The sequence below is a fragment of the Calidris pugnax genome, unplaced genomic scaffold, assembly GCF_001431845.1.
Source record: "Calidris pugnax isolate Ruff unplaced genomic scaffold, ASM143184v1 scaffold95, whole genome shotgun sequence".
In the NCBI taxonomy this organism is placed as follows: domain Eukaryota; kingdom Metazoa; phylum Chordata; class Aves; order Charadriiformes; family Scolopacidae; genus Calidris; species Calidris pugnax.
Genome location: NW_015090885.1, coordinates 5,973,987 through 6,001,858, shown reverse-complemented (window position 1 = coordinate 6,001,858; position 27,872 = coordinate 5,973,987). Strand labels below are relative to the sequence as shown.

Genomic DNA, 27,872 nt, shown 5'->3' with positions numbered 1-27,872 from the left:
GGAAGGGGATGGTGGTGGGTGCCCATGGGCGAGCAGTGGGTGCCTCCTAGGGGAGGAGGACCCAGCACTAGGAAGAGAAGTGCTCCCTCCACCTCTCCCTCCAGGGCTGATGAATGCTCTCTGGAACCCTTTTGGTCCTGGTGGCATGGCCAGTGGCTGCTCCCCGCCCGGCAACGTGGCCCTGACAGCAGCTTAAGCAGTCTTTCTTAAATTTTCTTGAACTGAACTTGATGGATCACAGCTGGCTGGGCCTGAAACAATTCTGTGGGGTTCTTTGAAATTTCAAGTATGATTTTAGAATCATAGAATCAATCATCTAGGTTGGAATGGACCTTCAAGATCATCTAGTCCAACCATCAACCTAACTCCCACAAAAAAAACCCCATCACTAAACCATGTCCCCCAGCACCACACCAACCCATCTTTTAAACACCTCTGGGGATGGTGCCTCAGCCGCTTCCCTGGGCAGCCCATTCCAATGCTTGATAACCCTTTCAGTGTAAAGATTTTTCCTAATATCCAGTCTAAACCTCTCCTGGTACAACTTGAGGCTGTTTCCTCTTGTCCTATTGCCTGTGACTTGGGAGTATAGACTGACCCCCGCCTCTCTACAGCCTCCTTTCAGGTAGTTGCAGAGAGAGATAAGGTCTCCCCCCAGCCTCCTCTTCTCCAGGCTGGTTTTACAGGATTATTCCCACAGTAGCATCAGGTGCTTAGCTTAGTCGTGTTTCACCCCCTGACTAGGGAGGCCCTGCGGGTGCCAGCGCTGCCCGACTCCTGCGCTTGACACCCACCGGTCACCAGCAGGGCCCACTCAGCCCAAATACCTCCTGCCCCCTTGCTGGAGGGGCAGCAAAGCCAGTGGCCACAAGGAGCAAAGGTGGCACCCGTGCCCATGGCTGCCCCGGCGAGGAAGCCATGGGCGAGTGTGAGGTGACTTAGGGAGGAGAGCGCCCGCCTGCCGCCCAGCCTTCCCCCCACGTCCCAGCGAGGAAGCCGTGGGCGGGCGTGAGGTGACTTATGAGGGTGAGCGCCCGCCCGCTGCCCAGCCTTCCGCCCGCGCCCCGGCAGGGACACAGAGTCTCAGCAGCCCTGCGGCAGGAGCCCATGGCCCGGCCCTGAGCCCTCCATCTCCTCCCTGCCTCAGGGGGTGGCCTCTGGGCCACTCACCCAGGGAAGCCACAGGTACCCCTGGGGGGGTGCTGGGGAGGAAACCGGGCGGGCTGGCTTCTGCTGGTGTTTTTTTTGAGGGCAGGAAGGAGAGAGGGGTGTGTTGGCGGGTGCTGTATCTCCTCCGGGTGCCATCCCTCCTCTAACCCTGTCCCCCTCTCCTCCCAGCCCAGGAACTACAGGAATATGGCATGCCTGCCCACCGCCCCACCAGCACTGGCCTTGAGGAGGTGGCTGGGGCTGGGACTCTTCGTGGGGCTCTGCCTTCATTTAGGTAAGAATTAAGGGGGGGGGGGGGGGTGTGCTGGGCATGAGCCCTGTGCCGGTGGGCAGGGGATGGTGGCCCCCAGGGCACACGTTCTGCTGCCTTATGAGAGGGGAGCTCATCAATGCTTATAAACATCTGAAGGGCGGGTGTCAAGAGGATGGGGCCAGACTCTTTTCAATCAGTGGTGCCCAGTGACAGGACAAGGGGCAATGGGCACAAACTGGAACACAGGGAATTCCATCTCAACATGAGGGAAAACTTCTTCACTTTGAGGGCAACAGAGCACTGGAACAGGCTGCCCAGAGAGGTGGCGTAGTCTCCTTCTCTGGAGATATTCAAAACCCACCTGGATGCATTCCTCTCCAGCCTGCTCTAGGTGACCTGCTTTGATGGGGGGTTAGACTAGATGATCTCCAGAGGTCCCTTCCAGTCCCTACCATTCTGTGATTCTGCCAGGGCTGAGGTTGGGCCAGGACTTGGGATGCCTGGCTCCACTAGCCATGGCGGTGAGCCCTGAGGACTCCTGAGCTCTCAGCTACCCAGGATGGTTGCGCCAGGCTGCCAGCTCCCCGAGGGGTAAGGTGGTCGCCTGTCCCAGCTGAGGTGAGAGGAAGGAGAGTGCTTTTGGGGCAGCTGATATCTGCAGGAAGTATGTGACACGGCCCCTCAGGCTTCAGCTTTGGTGATGGAGCAATTTGTGTAGTTTTTTGGATGGCTAGAAGCGAGTGTGCGGTGGGGAAAGCAGGGCTGCATGGTGGGTCGGAGGGCTGCCCGGGCAGCGCAGCACACAGTGAGTGTTTTCTCCAACACTAATCCATGCTGGAGGCTGTCACCCTGTCCTGCTGCAAAGCTTTTAGTCCACAGGTCCCTCCTGACCTCAAGAATCTTGGGATGAGTCTTCTCAGTTGTGTGAAATGTTAGCCCTGAAACCACACAAAACTCACTTCTGAGCTGTGTTTCACTGTGGATGCAAATAGGTTGTTCTTATTGGTAATTTTAGTGTTTCATTGTAGCTAACAATACTCTAGAGCAAACCTGGGCTGAACTGAGACTTTGATTAAAAATCAAATTATGTAAAAATAAGAGTTTTTCATGCTTATTTTGTGAAACTGGGAGATATTCGATGCTGAGTTTCATTTTGAGTTTATCTCAGAATCTTAAAAGAAAACTCAGATAATTTAACAGGGATTGAATCACAGAGCTCACTTGTAAAGAAAGAAACCACCTCAAATACCACTTGTGAGATCTCTGCTCTCCTGTCTTCCCACACACTCCTTCCCCTGCCTGTGTGTTTGCGAAGCACATGTCAAGCGCGGATGTATTTAGCCCGTACTGCAAAGGGCAAATAATCTATCCTGTGCAGAAGTGTTTCTCTCTCTGTACTTTTAAGAGCTTGTGGTATGTCATTAATGTAATTACAAGCATGTGGTAATTAGCCACTTGTGTAGTTTCTCTAAAATGGATGCTGATTCCAAGGACAACGATGGGCAATACTTGGATATACAGCCTGATACACACTAATATCCAGTACTAGAACTAGGAGTTTGATAATAGAAAATTAGGTGTTCCTATAGTTGTACTTTTTTCGGTACGGTTTACTAAGGGAATGATAATTTATCCTGCTTTCTGTCTCTCCATCTGCGTCTCCTAACTTTCAAATCCCCTCCCCAGTTTCAACGAAATTTGACAGGAAGGCAGAGCTGGCGGAGGTGCCGCTTCCTTGCCTGCCACTAGCTAGCCACGAGCAGCATCCAAACAGCCAGAGGTGGGGTGCCCCTACCCATGCCCAGCCGACAGAAAGGGCAGGAGGGGGCTGTAAGGAGGGTGGTGGCATCAAGGGCTTGGGAACGGGCTGGGAGGTGCAGGGAGAGGTGCCTGGGCTGGGTAACACAGGGCACAAATCCATAGGCCAGCAGGTTTCTGAGAAGACTTACTTCTCCAAATCTGATCGGTTACAAAATTCTGGGGTTTAATTCTGCAAGAGGCGGAGTGGAAAAAACACATTTGTTTAAAGCATTAGATCAGCTTTGGGGCATGATTGTTAGATGCTTCCCACGCAGTGAGTCTGTGGAAGTCATGCTACCTCAGGAGCAGGTTGCTTGGCAGACAGATAACAACAACACAGCCGAGGCACTTCCTTTCTCTCGCTGTGTGCACACATACACACCCTGCCTTCTTTCTCTCTGAAAAGAGGTATTCCTGTGTTAGTGGCCCTTAAAAATATATGGTACAGTACCCGCAAATGACTGGTTTTAAAAGCTTTACTGCCACTTGTAGGTGATGTCTTCCCTAGATTGCCCACAGGGACCACAAGGACTGACTCTGACCTTGCCATGACAAGATGGTGACGCCCTGGGAGTCCGCCATTGTCCTGCCAGTGACTCCCCAACCCCAGGAGTTGTTAAGTAAGGCACCAAGGCCAGCATTTACAGAACTGACCCTCTGTGGGATAGCTCGTGACCCCAGGAAGGCGCAGTCAAAGCTGGCATCCAGAGCCTGTGGCTACATCTTGCATCCTTGGGTTAAGTCCAGGTGTTCTGGTGCTTGCATGCCTCCGTGCCACAGTGCTCCAAAAGGTCCAGTAGTGTGCTAGGATGAAAGCAGGTGCTCTGTGTATGACCTAGGTGAGTGAAATAGTAATATGGGGAATGCCAGGCTGATTTTCTACATCATAGCAGAAGAAGTCTTTAAGAGGGTCTTAATTAAAAAGGATGATTTGAAAGTTGTATTTCATAAGAATTCGTGTATGCCCAAGCTATGTAGATACATTTATTTCCCCTTGAATTGAATTTTGCTACTCTGGGGTTCACCTGAGGTCACCCACTGAAATGCCAGTGTAATTTAGAGCTACTTCTGAGATGTCATCTGCTGCTGGAAACACTGATGTGCATGAACACCCTGCTGTCTCAGCACACTGGAAAAGTGACAGAACAGCCTTGATTACAGCCTTGATTACAGCACTAACTTATTTATTTACAGTCTGAACCCATTACCGGTATTCCAATGGGCTTGTTTTTCTCCTGCCATTGCACCTTCACACCCACCTACGAATATCAGGATTTTCTCAGTCGCAGTTTGTTGTATTAGGAAAATGTTGCTAGAAGTTACCCAGTATGACCTTTCCTTGCCCTGTGTGTGAACGTGGTGTAAGCACTGGTTGCAGGGCCTTGGTGAGCCTGGGTTTAGTTCACGGAGCCTTTTAGGCTCCTCTGGAGTCTTTTCATCTGACTGGGGGCTGTCTAGTGCTTGGTTTCTTCCCAGTGGTGAATTTTTTTGGGAATTTTTGAGGAAAATCCCTACAGCTTTTCTGAGTTATTGGAGAGTTGGGAGTGTGGGGAATAGCCACTTCCCTCCGCATTGTGAGCGAGCGTTGGCTCACAAGCAACTCACCCTGGGAATCCCCTCTCACATGTTACTGCCAATAAAGGGCTCAGAGTGGAGCCTGGTTTCGGAAAGGGACAAAGAAGATTGAGAGAGAAAGATTCCTTGTTTCACGGCCACCCCCAAATATTGAAGTATCTAGTAATGAGATTTAGAGGCTTGGCAGCTAATTTCCGTGCCAGCTTTTGTATGGATTGCGCCCAGGGCAGATTTCATGATGGAGATGGCAGAAATTTTTCTTTACATACCAGATTTTCCCACTTGATCACTGGATGCAAATTGAGTTTCTATCTTATTGCTCTTGCTGCCTTCAGCTGGTTTTTTAATTACTTTTTTCGGATGAGTTTCTGTCTCCTCCTGTTCCAGACATGCAGAAAATAAATGTCTTTGGTTCAAAAACAAGAACAGAGGAACTAAGGAACTCCTTTTTCTGTCTCTCTGTCTGTCTGTCTATCCAGAGTGAAACCTGCTGTAACAGCTTGTCTGGAGAAACAGAAACCCAACTAAAGGCTCCTTCTTTTGGTTACAGACTCTGTTTTACCTCTTCTGCTGTGCTTTTTTTTTTTTTTTTAAGCGAATGAGTTCTTTAGAAAAAACACAGCAAATTGAACATAGACAAGCTACAATTCTTAAACAGCCAAAATAGAGTTATCTGCCTGCATGCTGAGTTTGTAAAGCTACCGCTCGAACTCTCCATTCACCCACATTGTTTCCTCTTTCCAGTCAGATCAGAATGAACCCAGATAACTAACTCCAGTGAGCAAACATTACTCTGAGGGCAACATCGTTTTTGCATTTCTGGGATCACTGAGACATTTGTAACTTTTTTTTTTTGCATGGTGAATGTCAGACATTCCTGCATTTAAACATGCAAAGTTTGGGACTGGTTTTACACACCGCAGAAGGTTACCAGCAGAAGTTGCCGCCTCGTACGCCCTCACACCTTTCCTGCTTGTTGCTGCCTCAATTCTGAGCTACAAGCATGGTTTAACAAGCGGAATTAATCTGACATAAATGACGACTGCCACTGATGGAGTTATCCCCTTGCCTGACTTGTGAGGAGTTAGTTTTCTGTGGGGGTCAGCCCACTCCCTTCAGTGCCAGTCTGCTTTTACAGCCAACACTTGAGGGGGCCAAACCAGAAGGTGCAATCCTGCTCCTCTCTCCCCTGCTTCTAGCTGTGCAATCCTCCCTTCCTTTGTACTGGTTCTGGTACGCATCTGATCCATGGATGAGCTAATTTGACTCCCAGATTAGCAGAAAGTTTCTTTTTTTCCCCCAACGTGGCATATTGAATCAGCCTCTGAAGAGCCTGACAAGGAAAGCAGGGGGACCGCTTGGGGTTGGAAGAGAAAGAGGAGCCAGATTACCTCTGTTCATGTGGGGAAGGCATGAGATCAATGCCAGTTTGTCATCTGGCTGCACCCTGAGGTAGTGCCGGGCTGGAGAAGAATTTCCACATTCAGAGAAACTCTCCTCCTTTTTAAACATGTGTTTCCTACTATAAGTGCTGCGTGCGTGTAGATGTGGTATTTTTCATGAGATGGCAAGGCAAATGTGCTGAACATAGTGAAGGCTGTTAGCTTGGCAAAAGGAGGCCAGTTTTGTTTTTAAATAGATTAACTTCATGTTTAATTGTAGGTGTTCTGTCCCCTTGGAGGGACATCACCATCGGGAGTCTCAGGGGGTCATTTGAGAATATGTAAATCTTTCCCAACACGGAAATGCCACAGGCTTTGCTTCTCCTTTTTCACTGTTATGCTTTTAAAATATCATTGGTCCCAGGGGACTCCCTGGCTGAAAATAAAAGTGCTGACTGCTGGCTAACAGTGGCATCTTTAGCTATACTGCACTCAAAAGATGTTCATCTTTTGGCAAGCCCAGAATGCTTCCATACCATATAAAAAGCTGTTAGAAAAGACCACTGTGGCAAATCCCTCTGCACACCACTGCTCTTGGCATAGCAGGTGCCCTCCTGTGTAGTTTTAAATGCCTGGCAAACAAAGATGTCATCTCTGCACCATGGAAAGTGCTTCATTCTGGTGTCCTCACCATCGGACACTGCTTCCCACCAGCCGAGAGAGCCCTTTCCCCGTGCCGCCTTGTGATGCTCCCAGCCAGTGCCTCCAGCAGCCCCCACCCAAGTCTCTCATTTCACTCTCTCTGTGGCTTTTGGAGCTTTCAGAAACTTCTGGACCAATTGGGTCTTGTTTCGTTAGTCATCTTTCTGATAATTACCATTCACCGCGCTACACTCCTATATAGGGCTGTTTAATCTCTCCTCCAGCTGCAGGGTTATTGTCAAGGTTGTTGTCTGCAGAGTGTTCGTGAGTTAGTGTCTGAGCAGGGACAAGGCTTTTATAACACGATAATGGCTGGCAGGCATGTAGTGTTGTTAGCTGCGCTGGTGAATATTGCTGTGAATATGGCTGTGGGCCAGTACTTTAGAAGCAAAAAAAAAACCAAATACATTCGTAATTTTTCTAATTTTGAGTGAGCTTATGTGAGAGGTATCGTACTTGATTTTCCTGGTTACTGGGCACTTTCACCTTCTATTAGTTTCAAGAGTGGGCTGGCTACTTGCGGAGCTTGTGAGTCAGTGAGATTCAGCAAGCACTGAAGAAAACTGGGGCCTGAAGCAGTGAGGAGGACCTCAACTTCAAAAGCTATGCTGCAAGGACAGCAGTATGCATGGCAGTGGTACTGGAGGAATTAGGGAAAATGATCTGAGAACATCTTTAGCTGGAAGATAAATATAGAGGAAGTATAAAGTGATCCAGTCAGCAAGGGACAGAGTCCACAGGGGAAAAAATTAACAAGTTTATTTTTGTCTTTGTATGCGACAAATCTCCCCCAAAGGCCTGTCTTACACAACTTTCATATCTAGTTTCTGCCCCCAAACTGGGAAATTGTAAGAATGCTGAGCCAGTTGCAGGAATTTGATCTCAAAAGGAACTAAAATATACAAATCCTCTGAGGACATCAGATTTAGTGTCCACCCTACCCTTTTTTATTCTAGTGAGATCACCCACTCACGTGCTGGGAATGGAGAAAGGGGGAAGGTTCAGAAAGACTTTTCCCTTCACTGCTTTCCCCAAGTCAAAGACATCCTTCTGTCCCCATTGTTGTTGTCCCCGCCGCACAGGAGACAAGCAAGCCCTCCTTCCTTTCCTCCCCGACCAACACCCATGCAGAAGTATCTGCAACAAAGAGGAAGATCTTAAGATACAATATAGACCCCATCCCTCCCCAAGAACTTTGACATCTCATCTCCAGCTTCTTGCTTGGACTGGCTTGCTAAGAGTTGCGATCTTACTCATGTTATAAAGAAAGCAGACTGGACATACCCAGGTGGTAGGCTTGTCCCAGCCTGGGGCAGTGGTGACTCAGAAAGCAGTAGATCTTTATCTCAAGAAGTACTGAAAGGCGAGAGGAAGGGATGCTGGGAGGGGTACAGGCTGGCTGGAGCTGCCCCAGTGCCGCTGAGAGCCCCTTTACAACATTTCGGATTCCCTTTCGTCTTCTCAGTTGCTAATTGGCAGTTATGGAACTTTTTTGTGATTAATGGAGTTTCCTTCCCTTTGAAGCCAAGTTTTTGACAGAGTAGTGACTCATTAATGGTGCTTCCTTTCATTCCCTACCTGGATGGGTTGCCTTGCTGGCCTTGATGGCAAAAAAGGCCATCAGGGGGTCATGAAATCTGCTTTCTGTTGAGCAGTGATTAGCTGGAGAAAGCAGATCATTTGGTCTGCAACCTGCAAAGGTAACTGTAGTCAGAGGGAGGGCTTCAGTGGGAGTACTGCATGTCTAAAACTGGGACCACATCGGACACCAGCATGTGTTGAGAGCACCCTGTGAACCCCTCTAGAATGAGTGCTACGTACAGTACATCACTGCTTATCAAATTATGCTCAGGGAGACAAATAAGATTGATAATTTCATTTGTCATCAATAGGATGTCAAGTTAACATGCTGCTGGAAAAAAAAAAAAAGGATTAGTGCGTAACCCCAAATATGGGCTGTCTTTCTATCTATAGATACAGGAAGGTGTCCTCTGGTTTTCACAGCCGCTTCATGACTTCATGATTTCTTCACTAAAGGCTTTGCATGTGAAAAAAAAGAGGATTAAAATGGAACAGAGGCTGCTGAAGGAGTCAGGCACCAAAACACCATGAAGATATTATAATCGTTGGCAAATCACGCAGTATAGGGCTGGGCAAAGCAAGGTTTAGGAGGAATGTGTCAATGGGAAGATGGGAAGTGCATAAAGCCATGTAAGGGTGCCATGCCCTTACTATACTGCTCTAAGCAGGGCACCCCGAGGTTATGGTGCAGATGTAAGCAGAGATGAACTTTTAGAAAAACCTCTTCTAACAGTTTCCCTACCTCAGGCCTGCCATGACATCATTGTAAACTAGGATTAATCCTGTCACTTAATGGCTATGGGCACGCTTGACTAGCGTGAGTGGGTACAGGGAAGTGAGACTGAGTGGAACCTCTGCCAAATGATGTGCATCTCTGTTTTTCTTTTCTTCAGGACACCTCTTCTGCTCCTCTCTCTCTCACCGCATTTGGGATGAGTAAGAGAATATGACCTCACTAGAGGTCACCCTGGCATGAGCAAAGCAAACTGGGTTTGCAGCTGCTTTGCTTTGCCAGAGCAACCTAGAGCAGCGGAAGGGTGGAAGAAGGCCTGTGGTTCATGACTGGAAGGTTTGGCTTGGGGTTGTGCAAGGGGAAAGGGCCACTCCTCCTTTCCTTGCTTGCTGAGACCTCCCTTTGCATGCCTGGACTTGCTGGAGTGGAGTCTGAGTAGAAGGGGCCTTAGAGGCTTGCCAGGCACTCGTGCCTGGGTTAATATGCAGTCACAGACTCCTTTTCTCTCTTTCATCCCATCTTTCTCATTTTGCGGGGTCTTTACAGCAAAAAGCAGAGGAAGGCAGTGTTTCTATGTGCTGCTGAAATGTCACGATGTCTCCACGCAGAAGTCACCTGGGCATCTAACGAGTTCTTTCCTGTGAACAGTGCGTTCAGGGGAGTCTGTCACAACACTGATTTAAATGCAAAGCATTTCTTCATGTATTCCAGTGTAGCACAGGATGCTTGCTGAATTTTAACTCCACGGAAGGCTTTGGGAGAATCTGATTGCTCACCGGTAATATCACCTGGGATAAAGAAAAGATCAAGTGGGAGTGTCTAGTCTTTTAAAGACTTAGCTTTTCAAAATTTCTCAATTTTTCAAATGATTATCTGTCTTCCTCGGAAATCCCTGTAAAATACTGTATTGTCCTCAAAGGATAAATCCTGTAAGTTTGGGGCGAATGTGCTGTTCACAGAAAATGAGGGGCCTGAGCTGCAGAATTACCCGGGGACTGTTGGGTGGGATTCCTGCACTGACCCCAGGGGATGGCCACCAGGAGAAAGCCACAGCTCCATGAGACGTGTTTTCCTCAGCAGCCCAGCGCCAATCACCAGAACTGCCCTTCCTCACCACGACTTGGTGTGCACCTACTCCCAGAGCTGCCCTAAGTCCCTTTTTCCAGCCCTTGCACAGGCGGAGGGTGAGAAAGTTGTTGGCACCCCAGCAGAGCAGGACTCCTGGCTGCATGGCACAAGTTAGTGTTGCTGATAAAGTAAGACTAGAGACACCAGCTGCTCTTGCAAAGATAAATAGGGGACTTTATGGAAAAAAAGCAATGCAAGGCTGTTTTGATCCTCCTGGTTTTGGAGGGCCACCAACAATTTTCCTCAGAGCTCGCTGCAGGACTTCTGGCTAGAAAAGTGTGCAGATCCACTCTCTTACCTGCTGCTTACACAGGGGATGGGAGGAGCAAAGAACTCCCGACCCACAAAGGAGAGCCTTTCCCACCATGTGTGTTGCTTTGTGGGTTGGGTGTGAAATGAGGTAACACAATGTCAGGTCAAAAAAAAGGCAAAGCAGTTCAGAAGGGCAGAGAAATGGCGGACGGAGGGGAAAGAGAATGGCTTTGGGGTTTCTGTTCACCAGGAATTATCTGAAGGTTTCCAACAGTTCAGCACTGCTTCTCTAAAGCATGGCGTGGTCTTTTACCGCCTTTTACAGTCAAATCTTTCCACAGGACTTCTGTCCCAGAGGCAATCTGCTCTCCCGTACTGCCTGACTGTACATGTGGTCAGGAGAGCCAAGCTCTCTGTGGCCGAGGAGTTTCTGAAACACAGTGAGGGAGTGAAGGAAATAGGGATACGGGCTCAACAGCTCTCCTGCTTGCTGACTCTCGGAGCAAACAAGAAAGAACAGATTTCCTCTACACTCGCCTTTCTGTTCTCATTAGCCCTGCCATGTGGGTCATCTGCAGCACAGGCATAGTTTGAATGAAACGTGTTTTTCTGCCCGAGGAACAGAAAGTCAGCCCTTTCATCAGTTCTGTGTTGCCACATGCCACAGCCTTCCAGTGATGAAGCAACATGCGTGCACAGCAAGGGAGAGGGTGGGCTTCAGTGGTGGGTGGGAAGAGGAGGGATCATTTTTTTTTTTTCTAGAAAAGTCATTAAAAAATATTTCCATGGTGGATACCTCCCCCACTGCCTCGTTACAGAGAGCATTCAGCACAGAAATGGGACAGAACTGAATTTTCATTTTTGCTTTGCAGTTCACCTTTAAAGTGAAAGGGGACTTTTGTGGGGCTGAATGACTCTTTGTGGACTTTGGTTCCTTCAGGCTTGCAGCACTCAGGTTGCAGTTTCAAGGGTGCAGAGCTTTTTAAGGATAGATGTGACATCAGCAGGAGTTTCCAGTCCCTGCACATGCACTGCTGAGGAGGTTTTTGTTCTCTTTTTGGTTGCAAAGGAGACTCTTAGGGGCAAGGCGCGGATAACCTCATGCAACTCATGATGCGATGTCACCCTGACATTTACTGTACGCCTACTCTTCCCCTACTGCTACAAAAGAAAATAGAAAATTATCTGTATCAGGCTCCACAATCCCTAGTTTGACTAGCTGCTCTTGTGAGTCTTTCCAGCATTAGTAAGAGGTGAAGTGTGAGAACAAGCGAAGATGTGGTCGAGGGAAAAGACTCACACACACACAAATGCATGCAGACACTCAGGAGGAGGAACTTCAAGAATCACAGCCTAGAGTGGGCTGCTTTTAAGGTGAACAGAAGGAAATGCTTTTTCACACAGCATGTAATCAATCTGTGCAACTCATCATCACAGGATGTTGTGGAAGCCAAAAATATACTCACGTTCCTGAAGGGGCAAGAACTATTCCTGAAGGGTGGGTCTAGCGGCAGTGATTAAACTGCTGATGACAAGAAATCCCTAAATTCCTGGCTACCAAAGGTTGGCAGGGTATGGCAGTTCTTATCCCTGCAGTGTGGAAGAACTGGTTTTTCTGCCATTTTGCTATCAGTTGCTGGCTGACACAGGTCAGCTGGCTGAGTGGGCTCCTGGTCTGCCCCAGTCTGGTTGCTCAGACTCTGCGATGCATTATAAGGGGAAGTACAAGTAGCGGTGGGGAAAAAAAGTGTTTGAATCTTTTCCCTTTGGAAGACCAATGAAATAGCTGAGTGAAGGGAAGCCAGTTAAATGGGAAGTTACTCATTTAATTACGTATTCTATTTTATTGAATTAATATTAAAATGTTCCATAGTGTTGCCAGGACCTCCCCAGTATTTTTCAGCGTGTCTCCTACAGATTTATTGTAAACCATGCAAGTGGGACAGGGGTAGGTGTGCCGTGGGGAGGGGGCTGAAAGCTTATTTCACATTCTGTCCCAAGCTCTCTGTTTGGCCTTAAATTCAGCAAGAGGCCCCCGATGCTGCCCCAAAATCTGCCTGTGCCAGGGCAGTGGCTGAGCGTCTGCTTGTCTCCTGCCAGCACCAGCCAGACTGTGCTGGGGGTGGGTGGCAGTTCTTAGGCTCAGCTCTGTCAAGCATTCAGTTCACGGCTGAGGCAGAGGCTTTGCACATGGGGTCTCACCTCCACCGACGGGTGATGCTGCACTCTCCCCATCCGTGACACACTGCTTGGTCAGGACTTCCCCACTTTGTCTCGCAGAGAGATGTACTGAGATCTATTCTGCAGGGAGGGAAGAGGGAGTTCAAATCTTCTCTGTCCTGAGGCCAGCTATTTCCTCCTCTCTGCTAATGGAGTGCAACAGATTGGTATCCCCCTTTCACTAGCGGAGATGGGTGCTAAAGTAGTGAGGCTGGGGCAAGCAGGGCAAACATAAAGCAACTCAACCTTCTGGACTAACAAAGCAGACTGCACGGGGATAAGCATCATCCTGATGGTGGCACATGACAGTGTGGCTGTAACCTTTGTTTATCATTGTAGGGTTCCTTCTAGCTTCTGAGTTCTTGTAGGATTTGGAGCTTTTTCTTTAAAAAAAAAAAAAACTTCCAAAAAACACCCCAAGCCCCCAAACTAATAGTCTACCAGGGCCCCACTTGGCATGCAGGGAACCCACTGGAGGGTGACACAGACTTTCCAAACACCGGGCTCTGACAAGGCAGAGCAGAGCAGTTTGGGCACGTATGGTTTTATTCCTTTACATGAATAATGGCAATTCTGTACTCTGAGGTGTGGGGTTTTTTAAGAGGCCAGTAAAACTTCTGTTCAGGCAGGTAACTCTTCTGCCTTTGCCTTCAGTACTCCCTGCAGAAATCATTGTGTGCACGCTAGCTCAGTGGCTTCAGAAGGACTGGAGCATCATGTAAAAGGCCTTGCCAAGGTAGCCCTCCCCTCAGTGCAGAGCTGAAGATGTAAACAGCTCAGTGGGTGATGAGGAACATCAGTGGGTGGGGACAGAGCCAAACAAGGTGAGCTGTATGTAGCAGGTCCTGGCACAAGGCTATACCACTGTCTCACTGACTTTTGTTTGACTCCCACCTCCAGGCTGTGCACTGGAGAAGAAAGAAGTCAAAAGCAAACTTGGGGAAACAGTTGGCCTGCCTTGTTGTCATGAAATTCCCAGCTCGGATAGCCTACATAATTACCGGGTCTACTGGCAGAAGAACATCAGGGAGGTAGTACTTGCTTACGCAGAGGGGAAGGAGATCTCCAAGAACCAGCGGTACGAGAACCGGACAGAGATGAATGATAGAAACTTCACCCTGTGGATCTCCCCCGTGGAAATCCCGGACAAAGGCCCTTACCAGTGTATAGTTCAGCACCTCAAATCTTCGCAGAACCCATCTGTTCTGTGTGATGAGACTGTCACCCTCGTTGTTGCAGGTAGGTGGATTACCTCCCAACACCCGAGGCTTTCCCATGCCAGCTTCTGGGGGTAAAAGACACTCCTCCAAGCTTTAGTCATAGTGTCACAGGTAGATAGACTTTCATCACGAAAGAATGCTGGAAAGGTGTGCTAAGGCCCCTGTATTTCCATTCTACCAGCTTCCCTCCTTATCTTTCCAAAGCTACCCAAGGTACAGAAAATTCACCTTTCCCATCACCCAACTATCCTTCCCCCTGATGCCTCCCTCTTGGGCATGGACCCCTCATGGTACACCTCCCCAGATACCACTGCGGCTGGGTACCCATCTCTGCCCCCTGCTGTCTTTTGGGCAAAGCAGGGGCCAAACCCTTGGTGCATGGGAAGCATCCAAGCGGAAAGAGGAATGGGATGATGTTGCTTCTCTGTGGCCACAGCAGCATCTCAGCCCTGCATCCAACCCCTTGGGAACCCAGGATCTCCCAGGGGGCTGGCCAGCTCACAGGCCTCACTGCAGCTCCACAGCCAAAGACTGAACTCGGCTGGAGATTTGAGACTTTGTACCTTAAAGAAATAACCCGAGTTCCTTTGCTCAAAATGAATCTGAATCTTTTCTTGGAGGGTACAAAAAGTTCCATTGACATTATTTTCCATTTCCACCACTGTTTTTATGGTGGTTGGTTTCAACCAAAGGCAGAGATACTGGTAATGTATATAAATATATATGTACATTTGAATACCTTTAACAGCAGAGAGTTCCAGGAATCTTCCAGACAAGCCAGTGAATGAGCATTCCCCATTTGGAATGAGATTTCTCAGCAAAGAAACCAAGCTCCTGAAGTTTTGCTGTCGCCTGCCTGTCTGAGGGCATGGTGGGCATATGTGCAAGGAGACAAATTTAGTGACCTTTCTGGGAACCAATATGAGAAAAGGGAAGTGCACTGCCCAGCATTACCCTCTCTAGCTGTGAGGGCTGAGGAGTCAACTGCACGAAAAACGTGAAACAACGGATCTCTTTTCCTCCCCACAAACACTCAAGTTTCTTTCCTTCCAGAAATCCCCTTGCTGTCTTAACAGGACAGTTGTAATAATTGTGGTAGACTTCTGCTCCATTTGGAAAAGTGGGATCAGTTATTGTGGGGATCAGGAAATGGGAAGGCCTCCTTGCCCCTGCTGGAATCCAGCTACCCTGAGAGAGGTGGAAAGGTGTTACTCACTGGTGACTGTTGGGGGAGGCTTTGTGAAGCGATCTGGAAGGTCTGAAGGGCCTTTCCAGACTGGGTGTCAATGCTGTATTGCTCAACAGATAGTGGACCTGGAAGGAAATCCAAATCTCTCCTTGTCCGCCACTGGTTAGCCATGCAATGCTGAGCAAGTTTATTTCACTAGTTGCTAGTTACTTGGTAGCCTAGACCATGGGTTCATGGTCAACAGAAGCTGTGGAAGACACACTACAACCTCAAGGCTGTCTGCCTTGTACAGATCCCAGCAGCCACGTGGTCAAATGGTGAGTCAGGCAGGGAGCAATCACAGACAAAACCTTAGCTGCTCCAAAAAGGGTCATTTTGCAGTGAGTTGAGCAAGGTGCTACAGCATTCTTCCTGGACTAGCCATGGCTGGGGCTAGCACCTGAGGCAGTGTGCAGGCTACAGACCCACAGCTGGCAGGGGTGGGAGGGACAATTTGGTGCCTTTGGCAGCAGTGGTGGTGGTGTGACTTACGCCCACCAGGAAGCCACGTGCTCAGTTTCTTTTTCCAACTGGTGCCTCTCTTGCTAAAGATGTGGTCCCATGGAGATTTTTCCAGTGAGAGAGTTGCCTTAAACAGTTCCTTTGCCACCCCTTTCCTCCTCCTCCTCATCCTGGGCTGTTTATTGCTAGCCATGGGCATCCTCAGTTGTACCAATGCAACTGTTTACAGTAACATGGTGAACCAGTTTGGCAAAGGGAGGCAGGCTAGAAATGACACCACCTTTCTTCTCTTTCTTCACTTCTGTTAATTCTCTCATCCATTTCACCATGCAGCCTCACAAGCACAGCAATACACCTTACCAGGCGGGAAGGCACGGAACAAGTCCTGGGGGTGGGAAACATCTGAAAATAGGCCTTGGCAATGAGAAAAATGTCCAGTGAGAACATTTTCTGGGAGGACCTGTGTATTGCTATGCATTTCTGAAAAAAAATGGTATGACTGGGTCTTGTTCCCAGGTGAGCTTTCTGGAGGGGCTATCACGTGGAACATGCTGGCCATCCTGGCTGGGAGACCATCATGTGACTCACCTCCTTTCCCACAATGGATGGACCCTCTGTGACCTTCTGACTGGGAAGGGACTAATGAGGGAAGAAAAGGAAATTGTATACCAGTGCCTGTAATATGGATTTTTTTATTCAGGCCTGTATTTTTTCTACCTGTTTTACGATTCCTTCTGTTGTTCCACAAACTGCTGCATGTAGAGAGAAACAGTGGCATGGGAAGGTGGGGTCATGAAGTCTGTGTACTGCCCAGGGAGGAGAAGCAGCAAAGGCCAAGGCCATATCCACTAAGACTATGGGGAGAATGCTAAGGCACGAGAAAAAACAAAAAGATTATGACAGAGGGGGAAGAATGCCCTGTGGGGGAGTCTTTGCTTTGACTATTTGATCAGGACTGCAATCTGACAGAATCTGACTAAATCTTTCTTGCTTCAGCTGATTTCAGTGAGCCGAACATAACAGCAGAAGTAACCGCTAGTTCTTGTGAATCAATGGAAATGGTGGTAACGTGTTTTTCTTACGGAGGTTTCCCCAAACCCAAAATGTCTGGAACCCTCAACAACGAGTCCGTGGTTTGGAATGTCAGCTGGGTGTCCGAGTCCAGCCTCAGCCCGTACAACGTCACTGGCAAACTGCAGCTCAACGTGACCAAAGATGTCATCTTCACTTGTTCCGTTGAATCCGATGGCTTGACCAAGTCCGCCAGTTTGCTTCTGAGTAGGTTTTGTTAATAGTTTGTGCTACAAAACCATTTTGTTGAACCTGCTGAAGTGCCTCTCTGAGAAAGTGGTAGATTTGGGGAATCTGTTCATGCAAGGGTGACCCAAAGATCCCACCTGTGAGCTGCACACCAAAATTTTTCAAAGGCTGTAAGAGAGTAGGGATGGGAGAGGAGAGTTGCAACGGTGACTGACAAGCAGAGATGGCTTTGTCTTCCTGCTGCTCTACTGTGAGTTACTGCTGAGCTGATGGGGCAGCCGGATCCTGTTGTGATCTGGTGATATCTGCCTCAGTGGTCACCATTCAATGCCCCTCTGTACCAGAGCAGTCTTGCTGGCAATTGTGTGACACGGACCCTGGTATTCGAACGGAGGGACTTGAGAAACATGTGTGCCTTAAAAGCCACAGGCTGCATTTAAAAAGAATTTCCTCATTTGACAAGCATGTTTGTTCCTGCTTCAGTGACAGAAACTGTCAGCTGGGGTCTAGACAAAATTCTGCTTTCATATATATATTTAATATAGGGTTAACTCATACAGAAAATATTCCATTACTTTGCATGGCTTAAAAGTGATAACATAATAGATAAGTCTGTACTTTGGAAAGCTTGAGGCACGAGTGAAAACAGCATGAGGGAAGGTAGCACACCACAGTCCAGATGTTTTGCAGTAGAAGGTGATTTGCAAGAAAATTGTTAAAGCCAAAAGGGTTGGTTTTGTATTTTTTTAAATGTTGTTACCGAAAAGGCATTCTGAAATGTCTCTGGGTCTGATGTTTTCACTGTAGAGATAAGGGCACCTTCAAGGGAAGCTAGGGAAACGCTACTTTTCCTAGGGAATTGTACCTTATTCATCAATCTTACTATAATCTAAGGGGCTTGTGAGGAGAGGTGTCATTCAGCTTCAAGACAAATGCCAGAAACCAGTGCTATATGGATGTTGGTTATTGCTGGATGTAGTGCATAATGCCCCTAGAGATGGTAACGGAAGAAGGTTTTAAATATCATACTACATAGAAAAGGAGAGCAACAAAAAAAAGTAATAATAGTAATACACTGTTATCACACTGATCACACCAATTCTCAGAGGAGGGTGTAATCAACAGTGACAACAGCAGTCACAAACCCCCCACTTTTTGATTTTTAAGGTGTGGAACCACTCCCATTTTGGTATGATGGAAATTGTCCTCCTAACAAATCTTTCATGAAGGTGGAGTTCCAGACAGAATACAGCCTCTGGTAAACGTAGGAGGCAAACCCAACAGTGGAGGGGAAGATTGTACCATGTATCAGGCTTAGAAGTTGAATGTTGCTTAATTGTGCCAGGTGTAGATGATGAAAATCTGAAGTCCTATGACCACACACCAAGTCTGTCCCTCCTGTTGAATTAGGGTTGTCCTGTACTGTACAAGAACAGCACATGATCCACTCTAATGTCCAAGTGCCAGAACGGTCATTTCCAGTGGTGAAAAGCCAAAGGCTCCAGATGCACTGTAACAGAGCTCTGCCACAACACTCCTCCTACCATGCAGAAAAAAGTCTATTCTAGTCTCTTTAATGCATCATTCTCCATCACCTGTGAATTCAGAGGGAAAAAAATTAGGCATAAATCTGGTGAAAACAGTAAGAAAGACTGCAGAGTACTTTTGAGAATGGAAATTTTCTAGGTACGGTTTCTGACTTTTCCACCAAGCCTAACCAGTTTGTTTAAAAACAGCTTATGTGTTTTTAAATATTGCCTTTCTCAGTCCTGTTCTGGACAAAGATCCAGCATTTCAAATTCTGTGGATATGTTAAAAACTTCAGCACATGGCAAATGGGGGGGAATGGGAGAAATTTATGTGCCAGTTTTGTCTGTTTATTGAATAGGTACATTTCCAGACTGAATATCTGAGTTAGTTGGCCAGAACCACCAAAATTCAGATAGCTGCTCTTACATGAAAATGCCAATATGCTGTTGGGCCGTGTATTTATGTTTTATTTCTTCTGTCTCAGAAAAAACAAATGACTGCATTGTCCCTACCGTACCTCCATCTTATAATGTCATTACTGCTTCAAGTATCATCATTATCATCTTCCTTTTGGCTATCACCCTAGCAGCAAGATACCTCCCAAGGCATGGTAAGTGCAGCTCCTTTTGCAAGAAGCAGTCTCTTATTGCTTGTGGAGTTTCTATGTAAAATATACATTTATAGAAACTATACCGACACACTAGGTATTTTTGGACCATCTTCTCATTTCCTTTTTTTTTTTAATGCAGCATCTACTGTCACAAAATCTAAGTCCATCTCAGGACTTTCCTACATTTCGTGTGCAGGCAGTGCTAGGGTTCAGGTTTGAGAGTGAAGGGGAGTTTTGACAGCAGATCAGAATATTTCCAAAATCAGAGGAATAGAGAATTGAAGAGATTCACAAATTGAAGAGATTCCATTTTTTTTATGTATTAAGATGCCTGAAGATGCCAAAAATCTTCATGATAATGATAGATACAGCTGAGCTATGACAGTTTCAAAATGGGATATCTATCTCTCTACACACCCTACTTAGACAATACCTCAGAAAAGTCACAGAGCCAAAATTACAAAAAAAAAAAAAAAAAAGTAGTGCTAGGGCCACAAAAAAGACTTAAGCATAGCAATGTCCCACTTTCAGGAGAACCTAACCAGGAGAGGTGGATTTGTCTTCTTTGTATGGCCAAAAATGGCACAGGTGAGGTGCCCTGTCAGTAGCTCCAGACATGTGTCCAAGAATTTTTCAATAGCAAAGAGGACCTCAAGAATCTTGGGTTAGCTGGCAGCTGAGCAGATTTTTTTGTGTGTGTGTCTCCAAAAAAATCTCATCTGTTAGTTGTTGCTCCTAATCACGTCTAAACTGACCTAGCCAGAAAGGCCCTGAAGATGTGGGTAGACACCTAATGGATTTATAAAGGCAGCTGGACACCCAGCCAGTATTGAAAGTCAACATCAGCAGATATGCTATTCACACCCTGTTAGCAGCTTTGAAATCAGTCCTGGAGAAAGACAGCAGGCCTTGCAACACGTTATAAATATCACCCAATCGAGTTCTGTCAGGTCACTGGGGAAGTGAAGTCTGGAGACAAGAACTCCACGCTGAGAGCGCTCTGTGTTGAGCTGACTTAAACCAGAAGCCACCAGTCTGAGTGTCTTAGCTCATCCCAGCCGCAGCGGTATCCCCCATTGGAAAGAGGTTATTTGCTAGGCAGGAGGGATTCAGCACACTTAGGGACACTTTTAAATTTGTCATGCTTTGTGTCTTCTGCTACCTCTGTTTCAACTGCAGACACTTCACTCCCAAATCAGAGGTATGGAGGTAGCATTACTATTTTTCTTTTCCCTTCCTCACCAACCACATCTTTTCAAAAACCAATGTGACCACTGAGTCAGGCTGGGCTAGTTTTCTTTTGAGTGCTTTATCACAAACAAAGGAAGCTTCTGGAAGGTAGAGACTCTTGGCTACACCTGCTCACATCCTCATTTTCCACTCATGTGTCCCTATGCCACCACTGCTGGTTCTCCCCTGCTATTCCCTGGGGCTATGTCAATGGGAAAGCAGCAAGCGGGTTGAAACCAAGAAAATCACAGCTGATCACAGCCTGTGCTGTTAGCTGCATGGGTAATGAACTTCTAATTATAGGAGAAAATGAACTGGAATTGGAAGGTTTGGCTCTAAACAAATATAGGCTGGAAATTAAAAGGTTCCTTATCATTAAATTAGTAAGATTCTGGAGCATTCTGAGATAGCCTTTTATATAGAAACTAAATTACTTTCAAAGTAGATGTAAAAAGAATACCAATGAGGTAGAATGTGCTCACCTGCAACAGCATGGGACAGAGCTGCATAAACTGGAATGTCCCTTTCAGTCCTATTTTCCTAATATGCACATGGAGTAGATTTGCCGAGTCAGGTGGTGCTGTTTTGTACAGTCACTTTCCCGACCGGGCTTATTCTGTAAGAAACTGAAGCTAGAGTTTCGATCCAACTTCCCAGTTTGTACAGTTGTCACATTTCCGTGCTGCTGTGCATTGTCACCTGTCTGGGGAGGGAAATACCTGTCCGCAGAGTGCTTCCTGCTGGTGTTGCTACAGGTCTCCTTTCGAGAGCTATTGTGGGAGCTCAGAATATGTCTGAGAGTACCTCTGTTATGCTGGTATATGGAAAGCTGAGTTGGGAGCTGTCTTGATGTGAAGAGTGGTTTCTGAGCTCGAAAAGCCATGCTTCAAAGAGCTGAAGTGTGGGAGGGAAGAATAGAAAGATAGAGCAAAACCAAAATAGGAGTTCTCAGGTGTGTGATTGTGGTGGTGACCAAGACATGTAGATGCTTTGTTGAGAGCCACAACCCCCTGCTTTGAGGCGCTCACAGCCTAACTTCCTTATTTTTGCAGCAATTTAAGAATGCAAACTCTCTAGATTTTTTTTTTTAATGACTCTTCAATTAATTTAACACAAAGCAGCAAGATTACACCAAGATTAGAGGTCACTTAAGCATATCTTAGGGTCCATGTTGTAAAGTTAGTGCAAGTACAATTTGCTGTAACAGTACAGACACATTCAGCCTGAATTGTTAAAACAAAAGTCATCCACAGATGCTGAGATACTAAGGGGACCTGTTTAATCTGAACTCCTTTCAAAGCACTGGGAGAGCTGGCTGGCTGGTTCTAACACCGACGTTCTTTCACTCACTTGGTAAAGTGCATTTAGTGACATGCAACTTTTACCATTATTTCCCTTCAGACGTTATCTAAGCATGTAGCAACCTGTCTTTGTGCCAGGCTGAGGTCCTAGACTGTGCTAATGAGAACTGTTTTATCTATATGAATCCATATAGAAAACATTTATATCTAACAGAGCTTTCTATCGGATCAGATTATGGCTATGGGCCAGCTGTATTCAGATATATTGCAAGGATGGGTCCTGCCAGGGAAAAACAGAAGTAACTAGACCTAAAAGATTTCTTTTTCTTTCATTTCTTCTCTCCTCCCTCCCCACTCTCAGGTATACTTTACTTTGTTAAAGAGGACATTTGGATTCAGCACTTTAATGTCTTCTGGAATTCCAAATACTAATGAGGGATCTTCTTTTTCAGTATGTTCTCGCTGTCATAAGCCACAGGATTCAGTGGAAGAGGGTGTGAAAGAATGTACGAAGACACCCTTGAGCTCTAAAGTGACATCTGAAACATCATCTGTATGACCAGATCACATTTGCAGGTAGTTTTCTTCACTGTTCTTCTCTTCGCAAAATAGCTTGTCAAATACAACTAGATACTTGTGCAATGGTAGCTCACAAAACCATGTATGACTTCTAATATGAGGGGGTGCTGTCCTTTAGGTTAAATAAAAGCAGCAGGGCCCTATTGCCATCTCAGACACATGGTGTTTTCCAGTCAGGCGACTAGAGGAATGATGCTCATGTTGCTTGTGGGCCACTGCTTTGTTTGGGTTATTTCATATTTCTAGACACGAATCTAGTGAAAAATGGTAGGGGACGTATTCCCTCAGCTGCTACGCAGTTTCCTCCATGGCATGGAGTTTCTGCATGGATGGCATGAGCCACGTGCCCGGTCTGATGCGTGAGCGAGGGAACATCACTGATGACAGAAATGGATGATCAAGTGGTGGTGAGGGAGAGGTGGATGATGAGAGAATGACTCCAGCTTTCCCAGTTAGATTAGCAATGCCAGTCCACTTCTAAGATACCTCCATTACCTTCAGCAGTGGAGGAACAGAGAAGGAAAAGTTTCCCCTCTAAGACTTGCCAAGGAAACACTCATATTTCAAAAGGAGTTACTTTCAGTAATGAGGTGCTGTGAAGGATAGATTGGGGAAAAGTCTCACCACGGTTTTATGACTACAAAGCATTATATTCATTTTGACTGGAAAGCTCAGCTGTGTTCAGGGCTGTGTCCTCCAAAAAGACATTTTTCAAGTCAAGAGACTTAAAGAAAGATTAGCAGTTAACTGTTCTTATTCACATCATTATCCAGGTGACTGCATTTCCTGCTTTCGCCACAGCATGCTGAATTGCCAGGGTAATGCCATAGAGTAACAGCTGGAGAGTCCTAGAAGTAATGAAATTGTCACGCTGTGCATTGCAGTAATCTAAAAGCTTACCATTTTTTTGAGATGGATAGGAGGGGAAACTATCATTCAGGCCACTCATCTCATTTCCAGACTAGACCACCCACTCATGTTTTCCTCTGGGGAAGGCCCCATCTGGAACAGATACTAGAGTCTTGGTTAGCATGAATTCTGGGGAGTTTTGTGATGGGAGTGGAGGGAGTTCACCAGCTGAATACATCCATTTTGCCACATTCCTCTTTTGTTAGAAAAGTTTGCCGGGCTCCTTGTGTAAGTGGCTGGAGTTTGTCAACTCCAGTGCCTGGAAGGGCTGCGGACAGGGAGCTGGGACAATGTCATTGCTTCCTTAGTGGCTGACCGTCATCTCCTAACTGTGTGATGTGCTGAACCATGCCCTGTTGCTGCTTAAATAGCACATTCATTAGTCATTCTCGCATGGCAGAGGGATGGCACCTGTGTGGCCCAAAGCTTTTCACAGTAGCCTTGAGCCAGAGTCGTGCCTGTCTTGAGCTGCCTGGCCCCGAGCAGCTCTGGCTTTGCTGTAGCAGGAGCCCTCTTGTGGAGGCCTGTCGCAAGTGAGTGCTGTTTTGTCTCGGCTCTGCAACAGCGTGGCTTGTGTTTAGGATTAAGAAGAAGGGGAGGAAAAAATCAGTAAAAATCTTTTCTTTGTGTCCCTCAGGTTTGTTATCCTGTGTATTCCGCACTGCAGTCCCCACTCTTCGTTGTACAGCAATGCTTACTGCGTGGACCCTTTGGCTCTCTGAAAGGGGATGAGACAGCGGTAGAAAGCTGCTCAAGAAGACTGACAACATTATCTTGTGTGAATGAATACAAAACCCCACCTATGCCCCAGAAGCTGTGGGGTGGTCTCATTACAAAGGGGTCGCCGGAAATCCAGCTGGGAGGACCCTCCATGTTCCTGGAACGGGGCAGAAGAAAGCCGTCAGCATCATGCTGCTCCAGCCTACCAGTTCAAGAGTTTGGGATCCTCTGGCTTTGATGCTGTCTCTATGAAAATCAGGGGGCCTGCAGAGCCCTAGCTGGTAGCCCACACCCACCTACCCCTTTAGTAACATAGAGCTGGCCTTTGGGAGACCTCGACACAATGTCATGGCAGGCTGTGCTTCCATGTTGCAACTGGGAGCAGCTAAAACTTCTTTTATATTCAGCCTCGCACGGATATCTGCCAGGACTCTTCTTTGTGCTGGAGGACTTGATTTGGACTTGACCATTGCAGATACATGTCCCTTCTCCCCTAGAGAGACAATAATGCACACCCTTGTCATGGAAAAAGCACCTTGAGGTGGGACTGTATGCCTCATGCTCATATTCTGTGCTACGAGACTTTTTAGGGAACGACACATACTGATGGCACACCTAACAACTAACTAATATTGCTTATCTACAGCAGTGGCAGAAGTTCTCATAACCTTTCTCTCCTGAAAGGATGGCCTGGCCAACGCAGGTACCGCTGTACAGCTCCTCCATCAAATCACTCACTCATCCAGGAGCACACCCGACACAGCACAGCCCACTGGTGGCGGTGCAGGCGAGTGCACACCTTTGCACACACACACACACACACACATGCACAAGCTTTTATATGCATTCCTTCCTATCCACACTCGTAAAGCTCCGTTTAAATATTTGTAACGTTCAGTGGCTATCTCACGTGTATCCACTGAAATGAAACATAACTCAGGGCCTTGCTTTGTAAATACTTGCTTGTAATACTTGCTTTTGTTTGTAGCTTTGCCTAGTAATACTTGTTAGGGTGGGCTCAATACCTGTAGGAGATTCTTCTGAGTCTCTCACGGCAGCGCAGGGATTTACTTGGTGCTCTGAAGACTGCTGCTTTCTGCCAGTGTTTTCTCTACCCAGCCAGGACTTGAAGGACATTCCCTACAGGATGCTAACACTGGATAGGACTGATCTGATCTGGGTGATATTCTTGCCTACTGTGTAGGAAAAAGTGGTTTCTCAATTTGAGGGGAAAAGAGGAGAAAGACCCAAGCCCCAACATGCTACTTAAGCTGCTCTGCATACTCACCTAACTCAACCCTGCCCTGAGTTCGACAGGTTTGTTTTTCTCTTTTGCTCTGACCCACTGCAAGCTGCACCCAGCCCCTTACAGCTCCATCCATGGGTGTAGTTAGCAGGGCAGACCGAAGCCTGAAAGCACCACACTGTCTTCTTTGAGGGAAGTTTTGTTGCTTGAGCCATTTACCTTGCTAGGACACAGCAAAGAAATATTTCATCCATTTCACTTTTTTTTTTTTTTTAGCAGGAACATATTGAGAGAGAAATTGCTGGAGGAAATAGGAGCACTAAAAGCGGTTTATAGAGGATTGAGCTCTGAGAGGCTAAGGGATCAAGTCGCTAGTGAAAAATAAAGGCACTGCTCCCTTTCTGCTCCTGCAGAGTCATGCTGCCCCAGCAGCTTTTTTTACTGCTTTTCCATTGTATGCAGTGAAACGGGAACTTCAGAACATTCTTGTGGAGGGTTTTTTGACAGAGGAAAGGAGGTAAGGTGGGTGATAAGGAAACAATACTCTTCGCCCTTGTGCATTCTGGTTGCAAGCAGAACACAGGTGACACGGAAAGCAGTTTTAGCAAATGGCAGCCTGATGTTATTGCAGGATTTGGTGTATGGGGAAAGGTGCCTCATACTTTTCACATTTCCTTTTCTTTTGGTCTATGTTTGTACTTTCCAGCACAAACTACTGGCTTCTTGCAGGCTGAACACCCTATTTTTGTATTCACTTTGATAATTTTCAATATTATGCTTCCTCCCCTGCTATAACCACGACACATTTCCACCTTACCAACCACACCACAGCACTGACAATTGTACCTGCATGTTTCCCCCTCTATCCCACGCTCTACTTCTGCTCCTGACTGGTGATTGCACAGCATCCTGGAGAAGAGTTTGCCTTTTGCACTGTGCCAAACCTTTCTACATCACCACAGACTCCTGTGACACTTTAAGTAAGTCCTTCTAAAGGAAACAAGATGTGTTCAGCATCAGCTTGTTTTTATATTCTTGATGGGTGGGTATTTGATTTAGTTTTTCCTTAAGCACTTATACTATGAATCATGTTTTCTATTGCCTTATGCTGTATTCAGTGAATTGCACACAAATGGTTTCCGTGAGACCTTTTCAGCCTATTATCTGGGTCGTTGTACCAGGTGACCTGCTCTGTGTATCATGGGTATTTTGTACATAACATTTTTTTCCCAGGGTTCCTCCTGCAATTGTATTAAAAAATAAATGGTAAACTCAGTTTCCTCCGTAATAAAAGGTGTCTGTTCTATATGCTGGGAAGTGTTAGAGGCTTTCAATTATTCATTGAGGCCCAGCTACCATTTTGCAGCTGCTAAAAAGGTAGGCTGTGTAGCATCAAAACATGTGATGCAGCTGGTTGACAAAGCTTAACAGGTACAGTTGTCATCAAGACACAGCTCTGTTTGGTGTGCTCTACAGCAATGACAAGATGGCACTCAGGCACCCAACTTGTAACTTCCACGTACCTCATCTCTGTCGAAGTGTCAGGGATTAACCGAGCAGTGTAGCTACAGTACTCGATGCTCAGTTTGCAACAGGTCTTCCTTCTCCCTCCCAAAAAGGGAGGTTCTCTGCAAAAGCAAAATCCAGCTTAAGATGTTCTCACTCTACCCCTGCTACTTGTGTTACCTGCTCTGGAAGCGGAGGACCGATAACTGCAGTGCTGTGCTTCTGCTGGGAGGAGGGAGAGAGTGGAGGTGTGAAGAATCCCTTACATTTGTATTTAAAAAAATAAGCTCTGAACCAACTCTTCACTCCCTGTTTGAACACCGACTTCGAAGACAAGAAAGGAGGAAGTGCAGGGAACTAAATGCAGCAGGAAACGGAGCAAAAAATGGCTGCTGATCTTGAGTTGAGTGTAGATGGAAGGCTCTGCTTCCCCTTGCTAATGTGCTGCATAAGGACCTTTAGCAGCCCTTCCTTCCTTACGTGGAGAGAAAATCCACACAGCTGCTACACCTTGGCTCTGCCTACTCTCCCACTGAAGAATATCCCGGCATCAATGGTCATCACAAGAAAATTAATACTCTTTAGGCATCGCACCAAATACCACTAGAATAGGAATAGAGAAAGACTGAGCAATGCCATGGCTAAATGTCATCAGAACTGCTGTACAGATAAGTGTGGGGGATATCGGGTGGGGATGCAACAGCAAAAAATAAAATAAAAAAAAGAGTGAAAACAAACCAGAAAAAGATAAAACATTGCTGTGTAACCACAACGGCAAAAGTGTAAGTGGGAAAGGCCTGCTATTTTGATTTTTCGAGAGGGCAAGGACAGTAACACTGCTGTCACCAATGAATGCAGTTTAAGACAGGAAGGGGGAGAAACATATCCATATCTCTGCTTATTCTGATCCTTCACTTAACACATAGCAAAGGAAAACCAAAGCTGGTTGATGACAGCCCTGAAACACATGTATTTCTTCAATGGAAAAATGAACTACACTGAGGTGTTTAAAAAACCAAAATGCTCATTTCAGAAGCAAGAAAACACACCACCTTTTTGGAAGCACACTGTGCCAAAAATCTGCTTTGGGTGGGTGGAATACGCTCTGTGGAATCGACTGTTCATATTTCAATCAGCAGCCATCAGCTGTACCAGAGGAAAGCAATCAGCCAGAACAGACTGACTCCTCTTTTACTTGTGGGAAGGAGACCCGAACCCCCTGCCTGGATGAAATTCCATTTAATAGGAGAAGAGCCCCAACAAAGAGAGGGGACC

The 27,872-nt window shown here is 46.6% G+C and overlaps 1 protein-coding gene across 1 annotated transcript; it reads left to right on the top strand.

Moving 5' to 3' along the window:
- Positions 1–1,050: 1,050 nt before the first annotated feature.
- LOC106890978 (T-lymphocyte activation antigen CD80-like) lies at positions 1,051–26,367 on the top strand. The gene is made up of 7 exons (XM_014947127.1): positions 1,051–1,185; positions 1,339–1,444; positions 13,697–14,035; positions 16,703–16,984; positions 18,981–19,106; positions 22,090–22,213; positions 23,763–26,367. Exons 2-6 carry the CDS (start codon positions 1,357–1,359, stop codon positions 22,194–22,196), a joined length of 942 nt encoding a protein of 313 aa, XP_014802613.1. The 5' UTR covers positions 1,051–1,185; positions 1,339–1,356; the 3' UTR covers positions 22,197–22,213; positions 23,763–26,367.
- The last annotated feature ends 1,505 nt before the right edge of the window (positions 26,368–27,872 follow it).

What these genes read in the sequence shown, in the direction of transcription:
- LOC106890978 (XM_014947127.1), top strand. Translation starts at nt 1,357, where the DNA reads ATGGCATGCCTGCCCACCGCCCCACCAGCACTGGCCTTGAGGAGGTGG. An exon ending in GGGGCTCTGCCTTCATTTAG is followed by an intron (nt 1,445 to 13,696) that starts GTAAGAATTAAG and finishes TCCCACCTCCAG; the next exon opens with GCTGTGCACTGGAGAAGAAA. An exon ending in GTCCGCCAGTTTGCTTCTGA is followed by an intron (nt 16,985 to 18,980) that starts GTAGGTTTTGTT and finishes CTTCTGTCTCAG; the next exon opens with AAAAAACAAATGACTGCATT.